Below are 25,040 nucleotides of genomic sequence, written 5' to 3' on the forward strand. Positions count from 1 at the left end.
AAGATATGGTTCAAGAAAGTATTAAAACCATATATTAAAAAACCCTTCATGCTGAACTTTGTAGCCATCTCCAGGTATGAGCATCAGCGGAGTTAAATACTAACATTCCATCTGAGCCCCTGTTTTCTGGTTTCCTTATGTGTCCATAAGATCCTGTGTTTATTTGAGCTGATCAGTTAAGGAAGGTAGCCAGTCATCCTGATTACTGCCAAGATAAACCAATTTCTAGAGCTTATTCCCAAGTCCTGGTTATGTTAATGTAGTTCTCATCAAACTCCCAAAGCATAGCAATACTGGATTACTTGATTTCTACTTATCACAAGAACTTGACTCCTCTTTCTTTGAATATTTGAAAATCAAATCACCTAAAGCAAGCTGATCCTGTTCATATTCCTTTTTGTAGACTTATTTTCATTCATTTAGCATTAATTAAGGATGAGAAAAGCCTAGAAACCAGCAGTTGTGTCTGCAATAGAAAGCAGACTTTGCTGGTTTATTGGTGAATAGTCTGCTTTGTCAGATTACATGATTAACCTCCAGCAGCAGGGTTTAATCTTTGGGGCCAACCATTCCTACAAACAAATGCAGATACTTCTTGTGGATCAGAGGATATAAAGAGCATGCTGGTGTGGCAGCCTGCTGCCCCTGGCACAGAATGTGGCCAGAAGCACAGAGCACACAGGGGTAGCTTTCAGTACTTGCTGTGGTTGATTCAGAAACTACAGCTCATTTAGAGCAAATGCTCCAGGGTAGGGGAGCTACTGAACACTTTTTCAAATATTTTCTAAGCTCTTCAAGTTGAATTATGGTTCATGAGTTCAAGAAAGGAGAGGAATGAGAAAGGAATATATGAATACTTTTGAATTGCAAACTGTCAGTTCCCCAGATCTATTTAAGCAGCACTTCAGTATCTAAGACATGCAAATAGGAGGTCACTGTGGGTAATCTGGCCTTCAGCTTTCTCCTCTTCCCTGTTAATATCTTTCTTGGGCTTTTCCCTCTTGAGCTGCTGAAGTCCAGCTGAGCAGACCAGTCTGAAAGCGAAGAGTCATGTTTCTATAATTGGCAGGAATCAATTCAGCAGGCTTCAAAGCCTTTGCTCAGAAGGTTTGACCCAAATATGGACTTCAAAGAGGGTTCTCCAGCTTCCTAATCATCCAAATTCCAGATTATCCAAAGGTTTCAGGTGTTGTCTGTGAGTGATAGCTGTATTATCAAGGCTATACTGAACCACCAAGAAAAGCCAAGAACTCATTCTTTGATGTATAAAAGCGAAACTCTCATTTGTCTCAATAAATGGTACTGTAAATGCAAATTTAAAACTTGGTGAGTTTATAAGGAGGAGATATTCTCAGTACTTCTGCTAGTTTATTTATGGAACACATGTTAATGTGCCTAATTATTGCTCTATGCTTGTGTTTAGTAGGAAATAGTAGGTTTATTTCCTTTTTAAGGTGATTTAATAGGTTTTTTAATTTCTAGTTTGCTTGGGGTTTTTTTTTGCGAGGGGGGGTTTAGTAGATGAGGATTTTTTTACTAGTGAAAGATATTCACAACTGCCTAGGATTCTGAAAGGCCTCAAGGTCTGCTGGTGAGGTCAGTGAAGAGGACAGTTCTTTGTGCTGGAAACCTGTAGATCTGTTCATATTGGCAGGACTGATTTTGTTTGTCACTTCAGACCATACGCCCTCTAACTGACCTACCCTTTTAACTCAACTGTGCAGAATGCAGGCTTTATTATGCTAATATTTTTGCCATCAGTCCTATTTCATTCTTCATCATCTATTCTCATGTGTGTTAGGGAGAATATCTCTTTCCTTCCATGGATGGGGAAAATCTGGAGTGTGTGAATTCATAAGAACATAGAAATGGCTGTCCAGGATAAGACCAAAGGACCATGTAGTGGTTGTGCCATATCCCAAGCATGATTCTAAAACTCTTCCTTCCCTGGGTTGGGGTGTTAGGCTGAATCATACCTGGAGAAAACATGAGAACAGAATATATTTTTGGGAAAACTTGAGTCTTGAGATTAATTTCACTGTCCACTTCTCTCAGACTCCTCCAGCAACTGAAGCTTTTGCTTTATGGATGCTAGAGGATTCTGTTTTTTTGTAAAATTTTTCAGAAAAAAAATGGAAATATCTAATTTTTTTTGATAGATCACTGTCAGTATCATATCAATATCTTTGTATGAATAGCATGATAAATGGAATGGAATGGGAGTAATCATGCACTTTTACATCAAATTAGGAATAAAAAAATGAGAGGCATAAGCAGATGCCCTAGGAAGAAGCACAGACATACAAGAGTTTCCATCTACTTTTTCTAAGGCCTCCACTTGTTTTGAGTTCTTGAACTGCTTTTACCTGATGGAGATTCTGTGTGTTTAAACCTTCAGATTTCTCTTCCATTAACTTATTTAGTCTTTCTTGGGCTCCTGTAAACTTTTAGCATCTGCAACATGTTCTGAATATACAATACATGTTCATCCTCCTCCTTTTGCTAATTTGTAACTTGGCTTCTCATATCACATTAATTCACTTCTTAATTGCTGTTCAGTATTTTGCATTCTTCTTTCAAAATACTTCATAAATTATTTTAGCCTTCACTTATTGTAAAAAGTAATACTGTTGAGACAAAGCCCTCAATTTATAAGTTCTAGTTTAGAAAGTGATTGATAAAAATGGGATTTATGCATGTATATAAAGATCAGTATATGCATTAGGACTGTCTTGAAGTGAGAATTTTAAATGTCCTGATTACTTTAGTTTTTACCTTGCACTGATGATACAGGCCTGGAGTTTTGTGCTGACCATTTAACATTTTCTTTCAGCTTGGTTTGGAAAAGACATGGCAAATGAATACGTCCTGTGTGGTGGAATGTCCTGTGAACTGTCAGCTCTCTGACTGGTCCCCTTGGTCTGAGTGCTCTCAAACATGTGGCCTTACAGGTCAGTACGTACCTCTGGCATATTTTAAAGACTGAGTTATCTTTTTTTCTTTAATAAAAGTGATAATATCTCTCTTTTCAGAACTAAAAAAATGTAGCTAGACAGGGAGACTTACAGGGGTATAAATCCGGCTTATTAATGGAAATAAATGCTTGAGTGAGACTGTGCTCACTGAAAATAATGGGAATTTAGTTTAAATATTTTCTGATTCTGGAAAAAATAGTGAGATGCAATGAATGATATATTAAGACAAAAGCAAGCATTGATTTGAATATTTATTTTTCAGCTGGTGGGGGAAGGAAGAGGCAGAAGGGATTTTCTTCTAAGTTTAGTTATTGGTGGTGAGATTAGACAACTAAAAGTGTTCCAATAACAAATTGGAACTGGTCTTTTTCAATAAGTTCTAGCCATGTAATAAATTCAGTGACCACAAATCTTAACTGCTTTTGTGCACCCACACAACTATCCATCTAGCTGAGGAAGAATTTTGTGTATGAGAAGTCTGTTCTTTGCTGTTCTTTGGAGTTTTTCAAGAAAATCTTATTCTCTTCTGTAACATCTTATTTGAAGCAGCTGTGAATTCAAGAATGATGATGAGGCTCTGTTTGGCAAACATCTTTCTAGCTGTCTGCAGTGAGAACAGCTGTCTGGAAGACTGATATTGTTCTGCTTATGCAAGCTTGTGTAGCTTGCTCTCAGCAAAAGATTCATGTCATATCATTGGGGTACTCAATTGCAAATGCATGAGATTGAAATGTGGAATTAAAGATTAATTCTTTCGGCCGGCTAGCATCAGGTGTTATATAGGTAAATCTGTGTAATGCTTTATTTTAATATAACCCTCACTATACAAATTTAAATAAATATGATTTTTTTTCAGGCTTGGCACTTATATTTTTCTATAAATATATTAAAATATCACAGCTGTGTTGATTTTGTGTAAACCTTTGTGAGGTGACATCTCTAGACCAACCATTTGACCATTCCTTCTGACACAGAAGGAAATTTTCAGTTACATCACATGAACTGTCTGTAATGAAGCATAATAGTCTAATGCCCACAGCAAGATGAAAGGAGAAAGAATTGCTAAAAGGATAAAAATGTCTTTCTCTTTCAGTTTATATAAGCATTTGAAATAGAACCTGTATCTCAGTGAAGCTGGGTAGCATATCACTCACAGCTGAACAGGAGATAATTGTTGGATAAGCCTATTGTATTTTAATTTTCTTTGGGCCTGAGTGAAGAATCCTCCATCTTCTGCAAAATCTGTATGTAATGTTTTCCACAGAGACAGTGACAGAAATTTGCAAGTTTTTGTTTGCTGGAATCTGACAATTATGGGACGAGTGTTTTTGTGTTAACTTAGAGAAGACTACAACATGCTGGCCTCTTCTAGCAGCAAGCTCCAGATGGGGAGCAGGAGTCTCCACTGAAATGGACAAATATGTTGGCACATTCATAAAGAATATTTTTATTTGGCTTCTGAACTAGGAAATTACTGCTTTTGTTTGCTGTTACAGGAGCAATACTTATCAGACATCCTCCTGCACTTCTTATCCTACAAATGACAGAATATAAAGTGTCTGACTTGGAAAATGTGAATCCATGTAACAGACAAGAGCCAACAGATCAGCTTTACAATCCAATTTGTCAAATCTGGAAAAAATTGCTTTATTCAAATACAATGCTTTTCAGCAAAATAGAACCATATTGAGGAATAAATCAGTCTAACCACTTTTTTGTTTGCTATATTGCTGGGGTTTTTTACAGGAAAAATGATCAGAAGAAGGACCATAAATCAGCCATTTCAGGGTGATGGGAGGCCTTGTCCTTCTCAGATGGAGCAATTCAAACCCTGTCCAGTAAAACCTTGCTATCGATGGCAATACGGTCAATGGTCTGCATGCAAAGTAGAGGTAAAAGCCATATGGGACTTTGAAGTTATGGAATATGTGGATCCAGGCATATTTGTGATACACCTGGATACCACCTTATCAACTCTGTAAACAATTTGCTTCCACCTCTCTTATATAAAAAATAGTTTGTTTTTTCCTTAGATTTCTTATTAATCAATGGATGCAACAGTGTCCTACAGATATTCAGAGTATGAATGTAAACTTTTGTACCTGAGCAGCATCTTTGCTAATAATTTCAATGCTTCTATTGTAAAAGAATATCAGTAGAAATATATTCACATATTAAAGATATCTTCACTTGACATACTGCTCTTGTTGCAATTCTAAGGCATAATTTAGCTCCATAGTTTAAGGAACAAGTAACCGTGACCAGAAATTTTGTGGGTTTTTTGGTGGTTTTTTTTTTTTTGTTTTTGTTTGTTTGGTTTGTTGTTTGTTTGTTTGTTTGTTTGTTTTGGTTTTGTTTTGGTGGGGTTTTTTGTTGTTTCAGAAGTAATGAGCCATGTCTTCTCTTTTTTGTCTTCTTTTTCTCCTTATTGGAATGAATAAGTAGTTAAGCAAAAATAATAGGAGATAGAGTGACATGTAACTCATATCTAGTCTTCTGGCACTTTCTTCTGTCCAGTATCAGTCAATATATGTTCTCCTTCTGCAGGATGCTCAATGTGGAGAGGGAACACGAGTGAGGAACATCTCCTGTGTGGTTTATGATGGATCCATTGAAGATGTTGGCAAAATAGTAGATGAGGAATTCTGTGCAGAAATAGAGCCTATTATAGATGGTGATAAGAAGATAATACTTGAGGAAACTTGCACTTTCCCTTGTCCAGGTAACAAAGCTGTTCAAATAAATGTTGCATTTCAAGATTGGTTGGGTGTCATTACAGCTATTAGGGCCTAGCATTAGCCACAGGCAATTAAGTCTACTTCATGACAATAAATCAATTAGAAAAAATAATAGATTTTAAATTTATAAAAGACAGGATCTCTCTGTCACAGATTGTATCCAAGATGTATATATTTTTTCACAAAATCTATTGAAATAAAACCTGTATTTAATTCTAAAAGAAAGGGTATTGGTTTACAACTAAATATTAGTGTTAAGTGTCTAGACTACGTAACAACTTTATTAATACTTTTACCAGTGGCTAAAAGGCTTGATGCCTTTTATGGGTGTCTAAGGAAGATAAGCTAAGGCATCTTATTTTTTTCTTTAAGGGTTCTATTTCAAATGAAACTAAAGTTTTTGTCTCTGAGAAAACATGAGTGCCCCTAATTGTTTAACTCTCTGTATGTGATGTGCACTATCATTGTCTTTGTGAACTGAGTCTAAAGGAGCTGTTATGAATTATCAGGTCCATGACACTCATACAGACAAGGATTAAGAGCATATAAGAGCTGTTCCAGTAAAAACCCTCCAGTTCATCCCAAATACTTGTAAAATTTGAAGAATATTGCTATTGTAGTAGCCTTTAATGATGAATCTTCATTGGAGGTGATAAACTCCTTCAGTTCTAATGTAGTTATCATTTCACACCAGTACTCTATTTTCATTATCTTGAAACCCTCCTCTTTCCAAGCGAGTTTTTTTTTCCAGTACATTTCAGATTGGACTGAAGGTAAAGTTGTCTCAATAAATAGAAATAAATAAAAATTGCAAGATTTCTATCACTGCTTAGTACATAGCATTCCAATTGCCTAATTTTCATATATTTTTCTTCTTAAATAGAAACTAGAAGAATACAAAGACTGTAGTTATACAGTTTATATTAATGAGTTTTATAGAAAAATTTAGCTGCTTACTGATCGCTTTCAAAAATTTGTTGAGCAGGGACCTGTTCCTCAACAATATCACATTTAGCCAGCAAGAATAATTGCCCTGTGGGGATGTGCTAATGATACACTCCAGCTAATGTTTCCAAAAATCACTACTTGTTTTCCTATTATGTATACATCAGTTCGTCAATTATTCATTTCTTTGCATGCTTTCCTAAGGTTGGCAAATAAAATTCCTTCATTAATCAGGCATCCGGTCAACACAGTACTGATTATATCTGTCATCAGTATAATGCAAGGTAGCATGAATTTTTAATGGCTTGCTCACTGAAATAATGAGAACTAAGAGGTTTATTTATGAGTTTGTGCACAGTCTAGTCCCATTTTCAACTGCAGTTTTAACAAAATGGTTTCTTTGTGTCATGCCTCAGATCTTTCTTAAATGTTCTTTAGCTGATCATACTAATTAGTGATATTAGTATAATTTTATTTTTCAGTTTTGCACTATAGAATTCTACAGAGCTATTATCCTAACATGAAATAGCAAGAACAGACACTTTAATCATGTTTCCATTTCCCTTTCTTGCAAAGAATTTTCATCAGTTGCATCTACATCTGTTTAGAGAAAATCTGCATGGGGATAAGCAATAAATTATTTTTTTAACACTAAACAATGTTTTCTAAAATCAAAGCTGAATTGAAAAAAGGATATGTAGATTTAGTATAAGACATGCAATGCACAATATCTTAAAATGTACAAAAATCTAGACATTGGGTAGAGCATTGCAAAGAGATTCATAATGAGAAAGATCTCATGGGAATGCTACAAGAAAATAAAACTTCTTTAGAACAAATAAGTCCTTATATAATCTTTTTATATTATTTTCTATGACACAGAAATTTGGATAGTATCAAAATGTTATTTTTCCTATACGAGTCAAGTTTTAAAAGAGGAATGAAAGGAACTAAAAAGAAGGAAAATTACGAAACTGTTATTGGACGGTTTTTAAAGACATATTCAGTGCAAAGAAACTCTTCACATACAATGATCATTCATCTCATAAAACTGCTCTTTGCAGGGGACTGTTACTTGAGAGAGTGGTCAGAATGGAGCCTTTGCCAGCTAACCTGTGTTAATGGTGAGGATCTTGGTTTTGGTGGAATACAAGTGCGATCTAGAGCAGTGATCGTTCAGGACTTAGAAAATCAACATCTCTGTCCAGAACAGGCTTTGGAAACAAGACCATGCAATGGTAAGTACCAAAATATATGTAAGGCTGCTTCCTGTAAGAAAAAATACAGAACATCCATAATTCTGTTTTCTTTCTGTTCATGGTATCGATTTTGGGCAAATGCAAATTTTAGAAACAGAAATGCACTTAAATGGTTGTTTTCCGTATGTTAGCTGTAAAGAGAAAAAACTTTCAAGTGGTAACTATCGTATGTTACCCCTCTAGAATTATTATGACATTTCTTTTTACATGGGACAAAATTTTCTTATACGCTTAGTAACATTAACCGAAAGAAATCTCTGAGTTTTGATTCATAACCAGATTGAAATTTCTCTCTACACTTTAAATTTTCAATTGTATGACAATGTGATTGAAATGTCTCAGCCATGCTTACTACTGGTAGTAGACAAATTGTCTAAGAAAAGTAGTTTCCTGTACTGACTTGCCCATTCAGAGGTCGGATCAAAAGTAAAGGAATTTTATATTTATAATAGAGAGCTAAGGTGCAGAAGGAACTTCACCATTCATCCCATATGAGATATGGGATATATTATATGAGCTATATGATATCCCATATGATATATGAGATATGCAGAGAAGAGCTGAGACATGAAGCCAGATGCAGCCCTGGCCACTTCACCAGCACTGGAGCACTGGCTGAAGCTCAGTGTTACCAGGAAAGGAACATGATCCCTAAATGAGTTTTGCACAACAGATGGGCCACAACAATTATGAGGTTATGGGAAACATTTCTTTGACCCATCAACTGCATTAGACTTGCTTGTAATCCTAGTTAGTGTGTGGGACACATGTGGTCTATTCTCTATGTCCAGTAAGTGCAGGAGATCCTGGGAACTCCACGTGTGAGGTACAGTGCTGGATGAAGGAAAAAGAGGCATATTGAACTGTATAAGTCATTAATCTTAATGAGTGTGGCCACAAAATGAGTATGGTCTGCTGATGAGTGTAGCTGTTGCTTGTGGCAGTCTAAAACCTTGTCATCAAATTTCTTGAAATGTGAATGTTCTCTGTGCAGATGGCCAGTGCTATGAGTACAAGTGGATGGCCAGCCCATGGAAGGGATCCTCTCGGACTGTGTGGTGCCAAAGGTCAGATGGTTTAAATGTCACAGGTAACTACTCTTTTTATATACACAAAAAAAAAAAAAAAATCCTGGAAAAAAGGTGAATAATGTGTTTTCCCAAGAAATCAAAAAAAAAAAAAGTAAAAGGATCTGCTAAAAACACTTCCTCGGGTATGAATCAAAATAATAATCGTTTTACATATTAAAGATGTGGTTTCTTTTCTAGAATCGTCCAGCATGTAATGGTAAAAGTAAATATGAGTATTATCTTCTGTAGTGGACCTGAAATGTTTTACATTGTATATGTTTGGGGTTTTTTTACCTTCAGCATCTTTACACTACTAAATGTAGGGTTTCAAGTTTCAGGCCTTACAACAAATAAAATTTTTATGTATTACAGGTCATTTCAGTGCCTATACAAAGTCAAAGTTGCAGAGCTTGATAATATCATCCATATATGATATATCTCACTTAAGTTTAAAAATATAAAAGATAAATAAATGTGCTAATATGAGTTGATTTCTTTACTTCAATGCCATAAATCTGTATCATAACGGACTGTTACGGAATGTTGTAACTTTTTGTGCAAGCCAAAGCACAAAAAAACATGAATTAGGAATGACTGAGATCTCAGAAGAGAATCTACATATGAATCTATTTATGTGGATTTATATATTGGCAATGGGGATTCATTTAAGCTAAGAGTTATGCATTTATTTAAATAATTTTTGTATCAGACCAAGTGATAGTAATTGAATCCCAGAGACTGTAAACATATCCTCAATGCCAACTGATGTCAGGTCAGTCACAACAGGGGAACTGTTACTTACATATTGCCACCACAATACTTCTTGATGATGGAGTCCACCACCCCTGGCTGTTACTACAATAGAAGTAAAATATTTGTATAATTTTTACACTGTGTTGAAATAACAGCTCAAAGCCTCTTGCAAATCTTACCTTGTGGTGTAGGACTAGTAAAACACATCTTGTTCACAAGAAATGCAACAGGGCATTGTTTATGCACCTTGATTGATTCCTGCTTAGCTAAGATGTTTCTGTGATAAGTAAAACTCTAAATAAGGATTCTTATTGAGACTAATATAGTCCAATAGATATTATCTATGAAAGGTCCTATAGGATTTGAAGCAAATAGTATCTTGGAGATTATAGCTCTGAGATGTTAGAATATATTCGTAAATCACCATCAGTCACATGAAAATAATAATTTCTTCTGATGTGACTGAATACAGCTTTATGATAAATTCTAGGAAAAATAAATGTATGACTATGTATTATTGGAAGATTTTTCATAATGTGACCTCCAAGGCAGACAAACCTCAGACCTATATTGCATCACTTTTTTTTCAAAGATTGTTTGTATGTGGCTTTAAAGCTGTGGTAACTTTCTGATTTGAAAGACTAAGGGAATATTCCGGAATATGCAATCACTGGTCTCCATGCAACACAAAACTATATTTTTCATGTGTTTCTATTAAATGAAAAACTATAATTTTCATTAATTTTATGATAGTTTTCAAGTGCAGCTTTTAAATATAATACTCTAGTCTATTAATATCTAATGTAGAGGGAATATTTCTACATTAAATATACAGTAGTATACCAGATTTTAATTTGCATTTGTACATTTTCTGAAAGTGTTTTGTATAAATTACGGTATTTTTGAGCTTGTAGATGTGATAGATGCACATACATAATTGGTTTAAATTGAGATTAACTATTTTGATTCAGAAGCAACCCATATCTCTGATTACTGTGTCTTGTTAGCCTTATTCCTGCACATTTGTCTCTAACACAGTGCATTTTAATTCAGATATTATTAAATAATTATTGTGAGTTCTGTTGGTATTTTAAGGTCTTTTTCTATTTTCTTGCATAATACCATTGTGCTGAATAGCTCTTTTTTACTTGAAGGTGTTATTTCCCATGGGCGATGAGGCAACTCTTTCCTTCTGCTTCCTTGGATGACTGATATTTTATTACATAGATTCCCACAGGCATGTGATTCGTATGCTAGGATGTATGATTTTCTTTTCTGGGGGTGGGGAAAACTTATGGCAACCAGCAGGGTTTTCTTTGTTCCTCACCAGCCATTCTGTTAACACTTGGATCTATGTAACCACAACTAACTGCATCTGCTATGGTTGTGACCAACCTCAGCTATCAGGATTTCATTATCATATCACACCAGTATAAAAATGGTATTAATTTGGGATATGCATAATAAGTTGCCCTGTAGCAGCATAAATTTTAAACAATGTGATACATATCCCTCTTCTATAAGCTAAGAGGAAACACAGGTGAATTCAAATTGGTTCTAAATGCATTTTAAAGTCATTCTGGCTGAAATGATAGTGAAAGCCTGATCATGTGTATTGGTCCATAACAATAACTGCACTATATATAAAGCTGTAGTAATGAAAACTAGTTCTGTATACAGAAAAGACTGAAACCCACAGTATCATCAGTATTGTAACATTCAGTACATGCTTTACTGATAAATATGCTTTTCTTTTGTAAAATCTCAACTAACATGAAGCCTTGATTCATAAAGGCATATGTAAAAGTGACCCAGTAGCAGCAGAAAACAGGTATCCTTTCATAAACAGGATGAGTAACTTGTTTGCAGTTCAACAGGAAAATATGTAAATTAAAAAGATGCTTTTATTTAAAAATTGTGGACACAGTTTTAATGCGTAAGTCATAAGGAGGCCCCTAGAGAACCAAATCTGTTCCCTTGAATACAACAAAACATTTAAATTGGTTTTTTGGGCAATCCACCTACGGGAAGAAGGGGAAAACAAAAGGCTCCATTACCAAATATTAGTTCTCTAAAATGCACATGAAATTAAATACATTTGCTGTATCCTTATTCTACGTATAAGAAAATACTTGATTCCAATTATCCTTCACCTTAGAATAAAAGAAGAACTCTTACATTCAAATTTGCAACAAGAGGGTCATCCATTGTATCCTGCAGGAAGTAATTTCATCAGTGGTGAGGTATTGCCATGTGAAAATATGATTTTCTGTCCTACAGGGGGCTGTTTAGTGATGCGCCAACCAGACGCTGACAGGTCATGTAACCCACCGTGCAGCCAGCCCCACGCTTACTGCAGTGAGGTATGTGCTACTGCATTGGAGCATAGGACACCCCTACGAGGCCTTCTCACACATCTCTTGATTACAGAGATCATGCCAAAAAAAAAGCACTTTCAGAGATTTTACTGGTCACAAATTTGTTAAAATCCGCCTAGCAGAATTTTCTACCTTTCAATTAAATGTTAAATAATCTTTGTTGATATGGTATGAATTTGCATAAAAATATATGAAGAGGTATTCTCCAGGCTAGCACTCATCAAAAGTCTTCTCTTCCGGTCATCCGTGTTGTTATGCTTTACAGCTGACAGAAAACATTGTTTTTCTGCTGCACATTGTGAAACACTTGTTCCCTACAGACTAGAACTTGCAGTTGTGAAGATGGATACACTGAAGTTATGTCCTCTGATGGCACACTCGAGCAGTGCACTCTCATCCCAGTGGTGGTGATCCCCACCATGGAGGACAAAAAGGGAGATGTGAAAACCAGTCGAGCTGTGAACCCTACCCAGCCTTCCAGTAACCAGTCAGGACGAGGAAGGACCTGGTTTCTGCAGCCCTTTGGGCCAGGTGAAGTCATGCAATGAGCAGCTCTTAGTGCTGAGTACTGCTGCAGGGTCTGGCATTTATATTTTTGTATATCTAGGAGGACCAGAGAAACCCTTGACTATTCATTTAAGAAGGCAGGCATGTACCCTTACTGAAAACAAAGGAAGAGACATAAGAAGGCACCTAGCTCCTTTCACTTCTCCATCAATATATTTAGTGAAATCTTATAATGCAGATTTCCTTTTAGCCATTCTACCTGTTAAAATTCACATAAACTATTTGACATGTGACTGTAGAAGGGAGTTTGCTGCAAAGGTAGAAACCAGTATATTAAATTATGGTGTCTTAACTAATAATTCTGTTGACAGATAAATGAAAAGATAGCACTGAAAGCTGAGAAGAGTAAAGGCTTCTTGAAATCTGTAGCCATAGGATAAATTGTAGGAAAATAAGCAGTATAGGTATACTAATGCTTTTCTGACATATCCATATTTAAATTAATTCATGTTAGTCAAATGCTAATCATATTATTGATATTTAGCATAGGCCTGCTCTAAGTCTCTGTGAGCAGTATTTGCTCTTATGATGGACCATGTTCTTTGGAGCGGAGCAGACTTATATGCAAGAGCGGCATAAAATATAACAGTTATTTCATAAAAAAACTTCATAAAGCCCATAACATAATCAGATATCAGTAAATATTTTCTAGTGCAACTAAATATTTGTATAAAAACACTTTAATTAACAAAATACTTTCACATAAAGAGATATATTGCTTTTTCCAAAATATTATTAGTAGGGAAGACAGGAATTGGTAATCATCCTAAGTGTCTCTTAAGTCACATAGGGCTAAATATATTAATATACTTGTGTATTAGGGTGCCATTTATTTCTAAAGGGTTTTTTTATGTTTTTAATTGCAGAAATGAAAGCACTATCTTTACATGCAAAATCCATAAGATGTTTCAAGTTGAAATTTATAAAAACATTTCTAATAAGAAGATTAAACAATGTTTGTGTTAGAAACAAGAAATGCTTATATTAGAACCCATTAGTGCTACTAGTATTTACTATTATTTGTTCTTTGATATTAGATTTGGTACCTGCAATAAAATGGTCTTTACGCCAAACACTTTAATCAACAATAAAAAATAGAAAATTAAGCTTCTCTAGTCCTCTTTTAAAAAATAGCATCTTACCAAATATGTTATCATTTACTCATTTTAGCTAACCTCTCCTGAAAATGGCAGAGGGTGTGTTGCATCATGCAGAGTGATAACAATAAGTAACTATCAGTCAGTCACTTTCAATAATTTAGGAATGTCGACACTCATGTGAGCTCAGGGAGGGTTTTGGAGCAAAGTGCATTTGAGAAACTTCATAAAAACTCACCAATGTAATTCGAGTTGGGAAGAAGACATAGCTCAGTTCAGATAATCTCAAACATACCCAATAGAACTAATATTTTATGCAGTGAAGTTATAAGTGTGTGTGAGAGAAAGTGTACATTTTCCAATTCAGATGAGATTTAAGCTTCATTGTTTTATTTCAGGATTGGATATCTATTTGAAAGGTTTGGGTTTACTCCATCATGATTATTCTTTTTCTCACAGTTTCTAAGTCTAGATATAAAATAGTTCTTTCATTTTCTTCCACAAATTACATTGCACTTCCAGAAAGGAAGGTATTAAAACTTTCCTCTTCAGTTGTCTGGGCTGAGGTATTACCACAAAAGATGAATCTGAGATGCCAATTCCCGTGCATATTTAGAAATAATCTGTCCAGAGGGAATCCAGAAAGCCTGAGTTAGATGTCAGTAGTTGCATAATAGGAATGACCTCATTAGCAGAGTTCCCTGCTTTGACAAAAACAAATAAATCTGTATACAAGATATTGCCAGCCTTTTTTTCAAGGAGATGTTGCTATTTTAAAAGAAGCCAACCTGAAAAAAACCAAACCTCTTACATTGACCAATAAAAAAGCCAAGGAGAGAGTAAACTAACTTATTTAGCAGTACTAAAGTCTGAATTCTTCTCTTTGGTATTATTATATCATAGGATATTTCAGGTCAAATCTACTGTTCCATTAATTTCTAACGGATCAGTTATTTCAGTTATGTCAGTTATTATCAGTTATAATGTTTCATTAGGTTGATTAAGGTAATGAAGGTAAAATGTTCTGATATTGATTAGTCTTGAACAACTTGTCCACATGACAGCAAGATATTGCATTGCTACAGCCCAGAAAGCCTGAGCTTAACTGCACAGCAATGGAGAGCACTACTGTGTAACCAAGCTATCTTAGTCTAAATTCTGTTAATATTATTGTGGAAATAGAAACAGCATTGATGATGTCTTTTGGTTGTGAAGAGCTAATGAGAAGCACTAAGTGTTTGGTCAGAAAAATTTTAGCTTCATTTGCTTACATGCACAACTTCATGAAATAAAACATGAACCGTTTGAAAATGAAATAATTCAAAATGATTTTGATATTTTTGTAATTGCCAAGGAGATGCAACAAGGCTTCCCCTGAAAAGCAATGTTTGCAAAAAGCTATTTAGAAATTTGAAAAATTTGTTGGATAAAAGTAATGAATCAAAAAGCATGCACTCACCTTTAGTTGCCCCCATGATAATTTGGGGGCAGAGCAAAACCCCATAGACAAAGCCACCCCGTTTTCCTTGTAGACATGGGTGCATCTGAGACAAGAAGTAGAGTGATGTGTATGCCTAAGCCTCCAGGGACATCACACACAAAATACATACTACACAGGCTGCACATATATGCAGTCCTTATTAACAACAGATAGTTGTTTTATTTATGGATATGGGTTGGCTCTTTTGTTGTATTTTTATTCTGTGAGGAGAAGTTATATAAATAGAACTTACATTTGGTAGGGAAAGAAATTTAAAAATTTTACTACTTTATGCTGCAGTAAAAGTTGTGTATGTGCAGTTAAGGGATAGATGATGTACAGCGCGCTAAAGACATTTAAAAATATATAAGTAAATAGGAACAACAATAAAAATCATACAAATAAATAGGAACAACAATAAAAATAACAGGCAGATTGCTTTACCAGAGCTAGACTAGAAAGTGATGTTAAATGAGTCCCAGGATGATGCACTGCCCTGTGACCACACTGAGGGATTGCTCACTTCTAGAGAGCCCCACAGCTGAGTTTATGCATCTCCCACCCACTGCCTCTGCCCCAGATCTCAGCTCCATTTGAATTATCCTGACCAGCTGAAAAGCAGAGCACAGAGAAGTCATTGCTGTTATTTAACAATATTCACTCTGATTAAACTGTAATTTCTAGTGAAGACTTTTATGTTGGAGAATTAAAGTATTTCTATGCTATATCAGAACTAATAATTCAACAAGACTAACTCAAACACTACTGACTAACATTCATTCCTTTTAGATGGGAGGCTGAAGACCTGGGTTTATGGTGTAGCTGCTGGTGCATTTGTTTTACTCATCTTTATTGTTTCTATGATCTATCTAGCCTGGTGAGTTCTCTAATTATTTATAAGAAAACAGTCCCCTCACAAACTGTAATGAAAATGTTTACATCTGCTGCTCACTTCTGTGAACTGCAGGGTTTAATTTGCTGTGTCCTTTTGTCCACACTCAGGTTAGCAGATTCTGATTGTACTCTAAATGATGGATCACCACATGCACTTCTGAGGGCATAAGAATGTAAAAATATGGGGTATCTTAGTATACAGTTCAGTTTTGCTCAGTTTATTTTGGTGGTTCTATACAGTGTCCAGAATAATTTTTTTGTGTATCAAAAAAATGCTGACAGAAATATCAAGATGGAAATTGAATATTTAGACAAATCATATTTTATATTTGACAAGATATACAGATACAGAACAAGAAAAAATCTGAAAACTTTCTCATCTTTTTAATACATTAAATGTTTTTTTTTTTAAAACAAGTCACCTTTGAGAATGTGCTCCCTGATGTTTTCTGGGTCCTGTCTGGAATTTCTGATCCAGATGGTAGTACAGGTAAAAGGTGAGGGAAGAGTGCTCAAATATATGAGGCTCTTGGCTATACTGCATTCCTAGGCATTTGGGAGGCTTCTGGGTATTTGCCATTCAGTAAACCTTGCCTAAAACCTCACTGTCTAAGTAATATAAAATTTTCTTTGGGTTTTTTGATCTGGTTTTTTTTTTGGTTTTTTGTTTTGGTTTTTTGTGGGGTTTTTTGTGTGTGTGTGTGTGTGTGTGTATGGTTTTTGTTGTTGGGTTTTGTTTGTTTGTTTGGGATTTTTTTGTAGCTCTTCTTTTTTGTGGTTAGTTGGTTGGTTTTTGGGGGTGGTGGTGTTTGAGGAAAAAGAAATCCATTAGCATTCAACAACACTGTAGATTATTTTGACTGGACCCTGTGGCTACTGCAAGTCATTGTAATAAAATATTTCATATAAAAGATTCAGATTTGAGCAGCCTAAGTGACACAGCTGAAATAACACTTTGGACAAGATTGAGGATGCACAGGCTTGATTTAAAGAAATGCTTACACTGCACTATAAAAGAAGACAAGTACTAAAGCCTGGATAAACATTCATTTTTCTTTGGCCTAGTAATTTTTTAAAACCATAACATATATGTTGGAAATACTTCTGTATTAAAATCTAATTTAAGGCTAGACAAGGAATGTTATAGTAAACAACCATACCTCTGCTATTAATGACTGGTTTAACACCTAGAATTAATTGTAGTCATTCCAGCAAGTATAATGAGATAAAACCAATCAAAAGATGGATCTTTTCTGCAGAAACCCTTGATGTGTCAAGAGCGGTTTAGTAATTGAATCACATGATTTAAAAGAACCTGATTGCATCTTTGATACATGACCAGATATTGCATGGCATTCTTCTGAAAACTGAGTGATGTTGCAGGAGTGCCTGCCAAGGATTTCATCAAGTCACATCAGCACCATAACAGCTTGTTTCTGAACAACTGAGCTTTGAATTAGATATTGCTTTGGGTTGATGAAAAGGTAATTAGTGATCCCAGTGAAGGTTTTAGGCTTATAGCTTTTATAAACAAACAACTGAATGGATTATCAACATGCTCGTCTTTCATTTAAGACTGAAATACATTTTAGTATGTTATTACTTTCTTGTTCTATTTATAAATATTTATTGTTTCAGCAAAAAGCCAAAGAAGCCCCAGAGAAGGCAGAACAACCGACTGAAACCTTTAACTTTGGCTTATGATGGAGACGCAGATATGTAAAATACAACTTCTCATGGTGACAAATGGAGTCTAAACTAAGGAATGAAATCAGAAGGTGTCCAAAGCCACAGGGATTTTCTATGGAGTGGATTAAGTGTTTTGAATTTTTCTGTTTTGTAACTGCACCATAGATAAAGAAGAATGGACTTCATAATGCCTACCGATATTCACGGTATTAGTGCTTTACTTTAGACCATCAGCACTGAGAAATCAGGCAGAATCACACTAATAGACACTGCAGTTGGAGATCTGTGGTGTTTCCTCAGTCTTGAAACTGAGCACCACTTCTGCCTCCAGAATACTGTAGCTGACATACTATTAACACTTGGAAGCCCCTGCATCATTAACCAAGTATAATCAGTACGCATGACGAGTTTGTACCAAGCTGTCTATGACTCTTTGTATTCAAACAGAACATATATACTCAGTTGAACCATATGTATTATTCTATCAAATTATATACTTGATGAAGAGCATTTTAGTGCTTAGTACAATATTAACTTTTAACTGGGATTAACCCACTGAGCAAGTTCAACAGTTTGACAGTTGATGATAACTTGTGTTAACCTGCGTTTTAGAGGGCAATGACTCACTTGAAAAATTCTGTCCTGTTACCACGCCAAATTATAAAGGCCTCATGTGTACATCTAGAAAGGAGGCATTCTCAGATTCACTATTTTCTAATGGTTGGTGTCTGGAAACAAATACCTGCTGTAAATGTTACAATACGTTTCTACTTTCTCTAACTCAAACTGTTGCCTGCATCTTTTTTGCTACGTGTAAGGCAAATTTTTGCACTATATTAGTGCAGCATGATATGCACTTAACTAGTATTGCCATAGAAACTGCCTCTTTTCAGAAAGGATAATGATGTATCTTGTGCAAGGAGTGTCAAGTAGACAGGTCTTGAATCCTGAAGAGAGTAGTGTTCAGTTTGGACTGTGACGGGATGGAATCAGCTGCAACGTTTGCTGTACACACGCCGTTCCTCGTCACAGCAGCCATTGGTACTCTACACCATGGCAGTAATACAAGTGTCTAGTTTCTTGCCCCATCTACCTATACTGGTATAGATTGTCCTGCTGGTTTCTAATTGTACTTTGAAGGCTGTTTATGACTAGATTTTTTATATTTGTTAACTTTGTTAGAAAAACAAGAAAAGAAAAAGAAAAGTGGTTGCCCTGTAATCCTGAGTGACATACTTCTTGTCTAAAAAGGTGTTCTGATTGTTCAACTAAAATAAACTGTTTTACTTTTCTTTCCTTCTGTTAATGGGAGATTTTTCACTGTTACTGGCAGTGCAATACTCAGAGACATTTTGTCTTTTCTAATTATGATAATTCAGTAGACTATTTTAATTATTCAGTTAAACACCTGAGTGTACTGGCAAGTCAACAATAAGATCAATAGTTCTGCCATTTTAGCACTCATGACTTTTTAAAAACCTCTGGCAGTATGAAAACTCATTGCTAATCTCTTCCATGCTTATGGCTTTTCACTGTTAGGCTTCCAACATGAAGCTCATTGACTTGCCACTCATGTGACATGGCTGTTATGGATGTGATCCATGACCTGAGAAGGGTTATTCTCCTCAAATGGCTTCTGTGTGCAGCCAGAACATACAAGTGACTGTTCCACTACTGAGCAATACAAAGCTTTATCAGGCAACCTCTCAAAAATAATTGTTACATTAATTTCAATATTAGGTTCTCAGGTCTTTTATATAACCTAAACCACTTCTGCCTACTCATCACTCTATTTACTCAAGAAGCACCAGGTTTTGCACACTGAATGAAAGTAGCTTTGCAAACTTTGACCCAGATCCACTGAAATCAATTACAAGACTCTCATGGGCATCAATGGGTAGTATCAGTTCTTAAAATACACATCTTTGTTCTATGTAAAATAATTCTTGAAACCAATGAGTATTTTGTGGATATTCAAGAGAGATTATGGTCCTGCTTTAGCTTAGCTGCCATATTACCAATGTGGTGTTACTGCATCAAGATTACCTTCATCCCACTATTATAGGTATTCCCCAAATGGGAATGATGAGCAGAGGAACAATGGTAACAATCTTTGGTGCAGGTTTAATTTCTCATTTTATACCTTGATCCAGCTGCATCTGATGAGGTTTCATGGCCCCTGCCACAGCAGTGGTTCACTTATATATGTATTTCAGGGCTGGAGTATTCAGTCTTACAATGCTTTGTAGAGATTCATTGCAAAAATACAAATCTTGACTATTTTAATTTTCAGCATTCTTGCGTAGAAAACAAGAAAAACTTGGTTGGTTCCTCTTTTATCAGACATAAAAAAAAATGTGAAACAATTATAAAGTATTAAAGAACAATAACTACATGTGGAGACAGATTTTAATAATTATTTCTGTTCTTTTAAGTGTCTGATTCTGTGTTGTTGAATAGTTTTGGACCAAGAGGGCATTGAGGGAACAGGGTTTCTTTCATTGGCAATGAGTCATCTTTATTTATGGCACTGGCTGGTCTTAGCAGAAGCTGTTGCCTAGTTCTTGCCTTGAAGATTTTTATGTCCTAAATCTAAGCATTTAATAACTTGAAGGTAAAGGTATGACATCTCCTTTTTCTTACCACATTAAATGGATAAAGAAAGAGATAGGAGGGGTTTTAAAGTATGTTTGGCCTTTGCTATCCATGCAAGTATTTTAGTGTGTGTTACATTTTATATCTGATCAGTGAATATCTGGTGCACATCTGCATCATACTAGCGCTGCATTTAAAAACTTGAGTGTGTTTTTATTATTATTTTTTCTATGAATGATGTGCATGGAAATTTGAAGCCAGAATGGCTTCCCTCATTATGAAGAAAAAAATACTTGGCTGTAAAGAGGGCTGAAATTTTATGTAAATCAAAATGTTGCAAAGGTGATTAAGCCCTTTAGCATTGAAACAGAAATAAGTAACGTGAATTATCCATATAGAATGAAAAGCAATTTGCTTTAAAAATCAGAGTGCTTCTACAAATCCAGTGCCTAAAGCAGTCACTACTGTAGATTATTAGTTTGTGAAAGTAATGTTTCCAGTGATCAAATAAACCATTCAAAAAATAGCAAAGTAGATATTTTCCTGTTGATGTGGTGGTTTATATTTTCCTTTTTAAAACTGTAGTTTCTAGCTTACTGTGTCTGCTTTGAGTCCTGGAGCAGTTCCTTTTTGAAGATTTGATGCAACTGCACAAGCCTGTTTATATTTGGTATAAAGCATCAATTTTGAAACCCCCTTCCTCCTGACAAAATGTAATAAAGTTGGTTTTTTTCCAATTCTAAAATTTGAAGAGACCAATTTAAAAACTCTCTGTGTAAATCACTGTAAAATATACCTTGAATTAAATGGAAATCTGTCTTTTTACCTTTATGTAAATTGTTAAGAGTTAAGAGTTTATTTTGCCTAACTTAATTTACTTGAATATTTATTTTGTAGAACGAGGAGGCAGCTGTCTGAGGAATGTTTACCTTTTTTTTTGTTAATGTTAATTTGTAAATTGTGTAATGCATTTTTATTTTTTAAATTATGTATATTTCTTTTTTAATGCACAAAATGTTTACGTACAACTTCTACTGCAAATTTGTGTATATTGTCACTAAGCTTTATTCAGTTAATACAGATGATGTGAAAATGTAACAAGTCTTACATTTTCATCTGGGTTATTTTTACATAACTGATGTATTGCTGACAATAAATATAAACACAAAATCATTTAATGTCTTTTTTTAATAAATGTAGTATACTATGCTGGGATAGAGTAACAATAAAAGCCAGATCCTTAAAATATGACCACTTTTTAAACAGTCTCTTCTTTTTTTTTTTTTTTTTTTTCCTGAAAGGCATTAACAAACATATTCTTACTAAAAATTAGTCTTTCTATTTAAAAAGAAAAATACTTTTCATACTATGGTGCCTATCAAGTCTGTTGCTACAGTCCTAGTTGATTTGAAAATTTGCAAAACACATTTAGTCAATTGATAAATATCCAATAAATGAAATAAAAAATAATAAAATTTTCTTCCTTGCCATTTTTATATCAGAAAAAACAATGCTTCTTTGGAAAGTAAGGAATCAATCACGATCTTATAAAAAGATGTGTATTCACTTCAAGTGAAGATTAATCTGTCACTGTACCTACACAAGAAGAAAAAGCAGAAAATATAACACTTTGCATTTTTTCATAATTGCTTGTATTTGCTCTCTGTGCTCTCCAAAACTCAATTCTTTTTCGTGTCCAGTTCTGCTGTGTAACTTACACACTGTGTCATGGGGGGTTTGTCCTGTCTCCCAGTAACCTTTCCAAGCTAACCCCTAAAAAATTTAAACTCAATTTTGAGAGCACAAAACTTTTGAGGCATTTCAGGATTTTCACAAGTAACTCCTACCTACATATTTCTTCTGCTGGAATCCACAGTAAAACCACAGAAGCATTGGTCTTGAATTCCCACCTACAACCTAATAGAGGAATTTTTAAATCATTTAAATGTGTTTATTTCAATACAGGAAAAATGTTGTAACCAGCTAGAAAACATCCAAGAGAAGAAAATTTAAATTCTCATTTAGAGCATTGGCTGTAGTATACTATTGAAGATGGTAGTCTTCACATTCAGTAAAGAAAATGTGGTAGGACTTTAGCAATTGTTTGAAAAACTTTTGGGATTAATGGGAAAGGGTAGTGCTTATTTTAAAAAGAATTCCAAAACATTACAGGACAATATGATTTTCTAGTACAAGTGTGATGAAAGGACATGAAGTGAGAGGTAAATCAAGAGACAGACAAGCTTTGTAAATGTTTTAGTGTTCTAGTAATGTAAAAACCTACAATATTGGAAAATCCAGAAAATCTAGAAAATTATCCTGCCGAAACAGCAGGGAGCTTGAACAGCCATTCAGGATCTGCTTGGCATCACTATCAGTTTAGCTACAGAAAAAGTTATCTCTAGATCTTCTGATGTTTTTTGTTTTTTTAATACAGGGAATCTGGCTGTCTAGCCAAAAGCAGGTAATGACCAGTCAGATGAACAAACATTTGCTTTTTTGGAGCAGGATAGGGATGAATTGGTTGTGTGTGTGCATAGCTTCTGCTTGCCTGTTTATTAATTTTTTGGCAGAGTCTGAGGATGTGTAATTTTGCTTACCTTCATTTGGGCAGTGTCCCTGGCTGGAATGGGTGTTTCCCTTGGTCTGAAGTATCTCTATATCCTTTTGTAAACGGGCATCTTTCCATGTCCTGCTTAAATAGAAAAGTTGGAAGACTTACATCAAGGCACACGTTAAATGTCAGCCTGGCCTGTATTCCAGGTCAGGCAACCATTACTAAAGAAAACCTGTATCCCAACCCTAGGCCCTGGGAGGCATTTGTTGGAGTTGTGGCAATCCCAGCAGAAAATGTTCCAAGGAGTTATGGGATTGCCCATGTTAATGCTTCATACATATTCCCAACCCTCATTTTCCAGTGATCATCACCACTCCCAGTCCCTGGAATGTTCTCCCTTCCCTGTATCCCCATTGGCCCTCAATTGATGCAGTGTCCCTCCCAGCCCACCCCATGGACCCTGCCTTCCCTTACCCCGCTTCTGCACCACTTTCCCCTATACCCATTGGCCCTAACCTCGACTCCTACCCCACATTTATACCCTGGCCCTCGCTACATCTTGCTCTTCGACCACCGACTCCTGCCAAGACCTTGTCCCTTTGCCTCGTGTGTTCGGATTTTTGGGCCTTGTCCCACATTTACTTTCACTGTTATTAAAGTATTTTACATTGCTAGTCGTGGTCGTTGCACAACTCTTATTTTTGCCACAATTGCCCTAATATCAGAAGAACTCTAAAAGCATTGTTGAGCCCACGTCACAGCCCGGCAGCTCTGCTGTGGCCAGGGTGAGCCTGGTGGGAGCCCAGCACTGTCGCTCTCAGGCTGCTAACACCAGACCTGCCCTTCCAGCCTGCAGCACAAACCATTGCTGGGGTGGTGGTCTACCCTGCCTCGGCCAGCTGCTGCTGCTGCATACTGCCCGGTCCTGCTTGTCCTAGTTTGGTTAGTACAGCCCTGCTGGAAAGGTGGGCAGTGTGCTGAGCACAGCTCGGCTGCAGATGGCACTGGGGGAGGAATGCACACAGCCTGCATGGACAAGAGCTCCAAGGTCATCAGTCCCCCAGCCTCCCCAGCCTTCCTAAGGCTCTGCTGGGAGCCCCAGACTGCTTTGGACCCACTCAAGCAAGGGAAAAGTCCTTGGATTTGTCACTATTGTGAAGGTAAAACTTAGCCACAGGATCATAATCCATGATCACAGCTCTTGTTGTTTTCCACTTTCAAGGAAATCTTATTTCAAGCAGTTCAATTACTGAACCTATTTAATTATCATTATGGGTTGATGTATCTAAAAAGCTCCATCTTTTCTGAGAAAATAAGATTTGGTACTTTTCTATTTGTAGATGAGGGGTTAGAGGCTCCCCAACGTTTTAATATTTTGTGGATTTTATTCAGAACCTAGCCTCTAAATTTATCAGAATTGTATTCTGAAATTGAAATTATAAAATTATTGAGGTTTTCTTTTCTCTTCAAAAATACTCCTCAGAGTGTCAGATAATTCTTTAAAATAACAGAAAGTTGTTCCTCAATGAGTTTTGTTTAGCTTACAAATACAAAAATGTTTCATCCCAGTGTTGTATTTCCAAACAAATATAATTTTTTCCTTCTCTGGATAATTATAATTTCTTACCTATACCTGTCAAAATGTGGCTTCTCAGCTTCTTAACTGTTCTCAGTGCTGGTCCTTAAGATATCTATATGGAAATAGCAACACGATTTGAGCCCATGACCAGAATTTAGTTAACAGTTCTATGACTGGACATTCACTCTGGTGGTGCAGTACTGACAGATTATTTTTAATGAAGTCCAACAAAAACCTCTCCCAAGCTGAACCCAAACTAGCTTACACAACTTGTGTCATGTAAAAGCTATGGAATTGTCATAGAATTAAAAGGGTTACATCTTGTGTTTTGCTTTCATATTCTAACTCAATTCCCTTCACAGCTTTCTTCCTGTGCCCCCATTGTGTCTTGGTGGTTGACACAAATGTCAGATTTCATCCTTATGTGGAACTTTACTGATTTGCACTGAATGCTATCATAGCAT

General features: G+C 35.7%; 2 protein-coding genes and 1 long non-coding RNA gene across 4 annotated transcripts in view; 2 read left to right on the forward strand and 1 right to left on the reverse strand.

The window, feature by feature from the left end:
- Window positions 1-22,155, forward strand: part of THSD7A (thrombospondin type 1 domain containing 7A) — a 263,208-nt gene extending 241,053 nt beyond the window's left edge. For both annotated transcript variants that reach the window (XM_079301320.1, XM_079301321.1), the window contains exons 22-30: window positions 2,834-2,951; window positions 4,722-4,867; window positions 5,523-5,697; window positions 7,723-7,896; window positions 8,912-9,007; window positions 12,021-12,103; window positions 12,439-12,649; window positions 16,052-16,139; window positions 17,795-22,155. In XM_079301320.1, the coding sequence (XP_079157446.1) occupies window positions 2,834-2,951; window positions 4,722-4,867; window positions 5,523-5,697; window positions 7,723-7,896; window positions 8,912-9,007; window positions 12,021-12,103; window positions 12,439-12,649; window positions 16,052-16,139; window positions 17,795-17,879 (1,176 nt within the window). In that variant the 3' untranslated portion in view covers window positions 17,880-22,155. The remainder of the gene's footprint in view (window positions 1-2,833; window positions 2,952-4,721; window positions 4,868-5,522; window positions 5,698-7,722; window positions 7,897-8,911; window positions 9,008-12,020; window positions 12,104-12,438; window positions 12,650-16,051; window positions 16,140-17,794) is intronic.
- VWDE (von Willebrand factor D and EGF domains) overlaps window positions 1-25,040 on the forward strand; it is a 458,699-nt gene that overhangs the window by 370,797 nt on the left and 62,862 nt on the right. The window lies entirely within an intron of this gene.
- LOC306799810 lies at window positions 884-23,086 on the reverse strand. Its single transcript, XR_013773690.1, has 3 exons — window positions 23,041-23,086; window positions 7,772-7,927; window positions 884-1,034 (listed from the first exon to the last, which is right to left on the reverse strand). It is a non-coding gene; the product is annotated as an uncharacterized lncRNA (long non-coding RNA).

The sequence above is a fragment of the Erithacus rubecula genome, assembly GCF_903797595.1.
Source record: "Erithacus rubecula genome assembly, chromosome: 3".
In the NCBI taxonomy this organism is placed as follows: Eukaryota; Metazoa; Chordata; class Aves; order Passeriformes; family Muscicapidae; genus Erithacus; species Erithacus rubecula.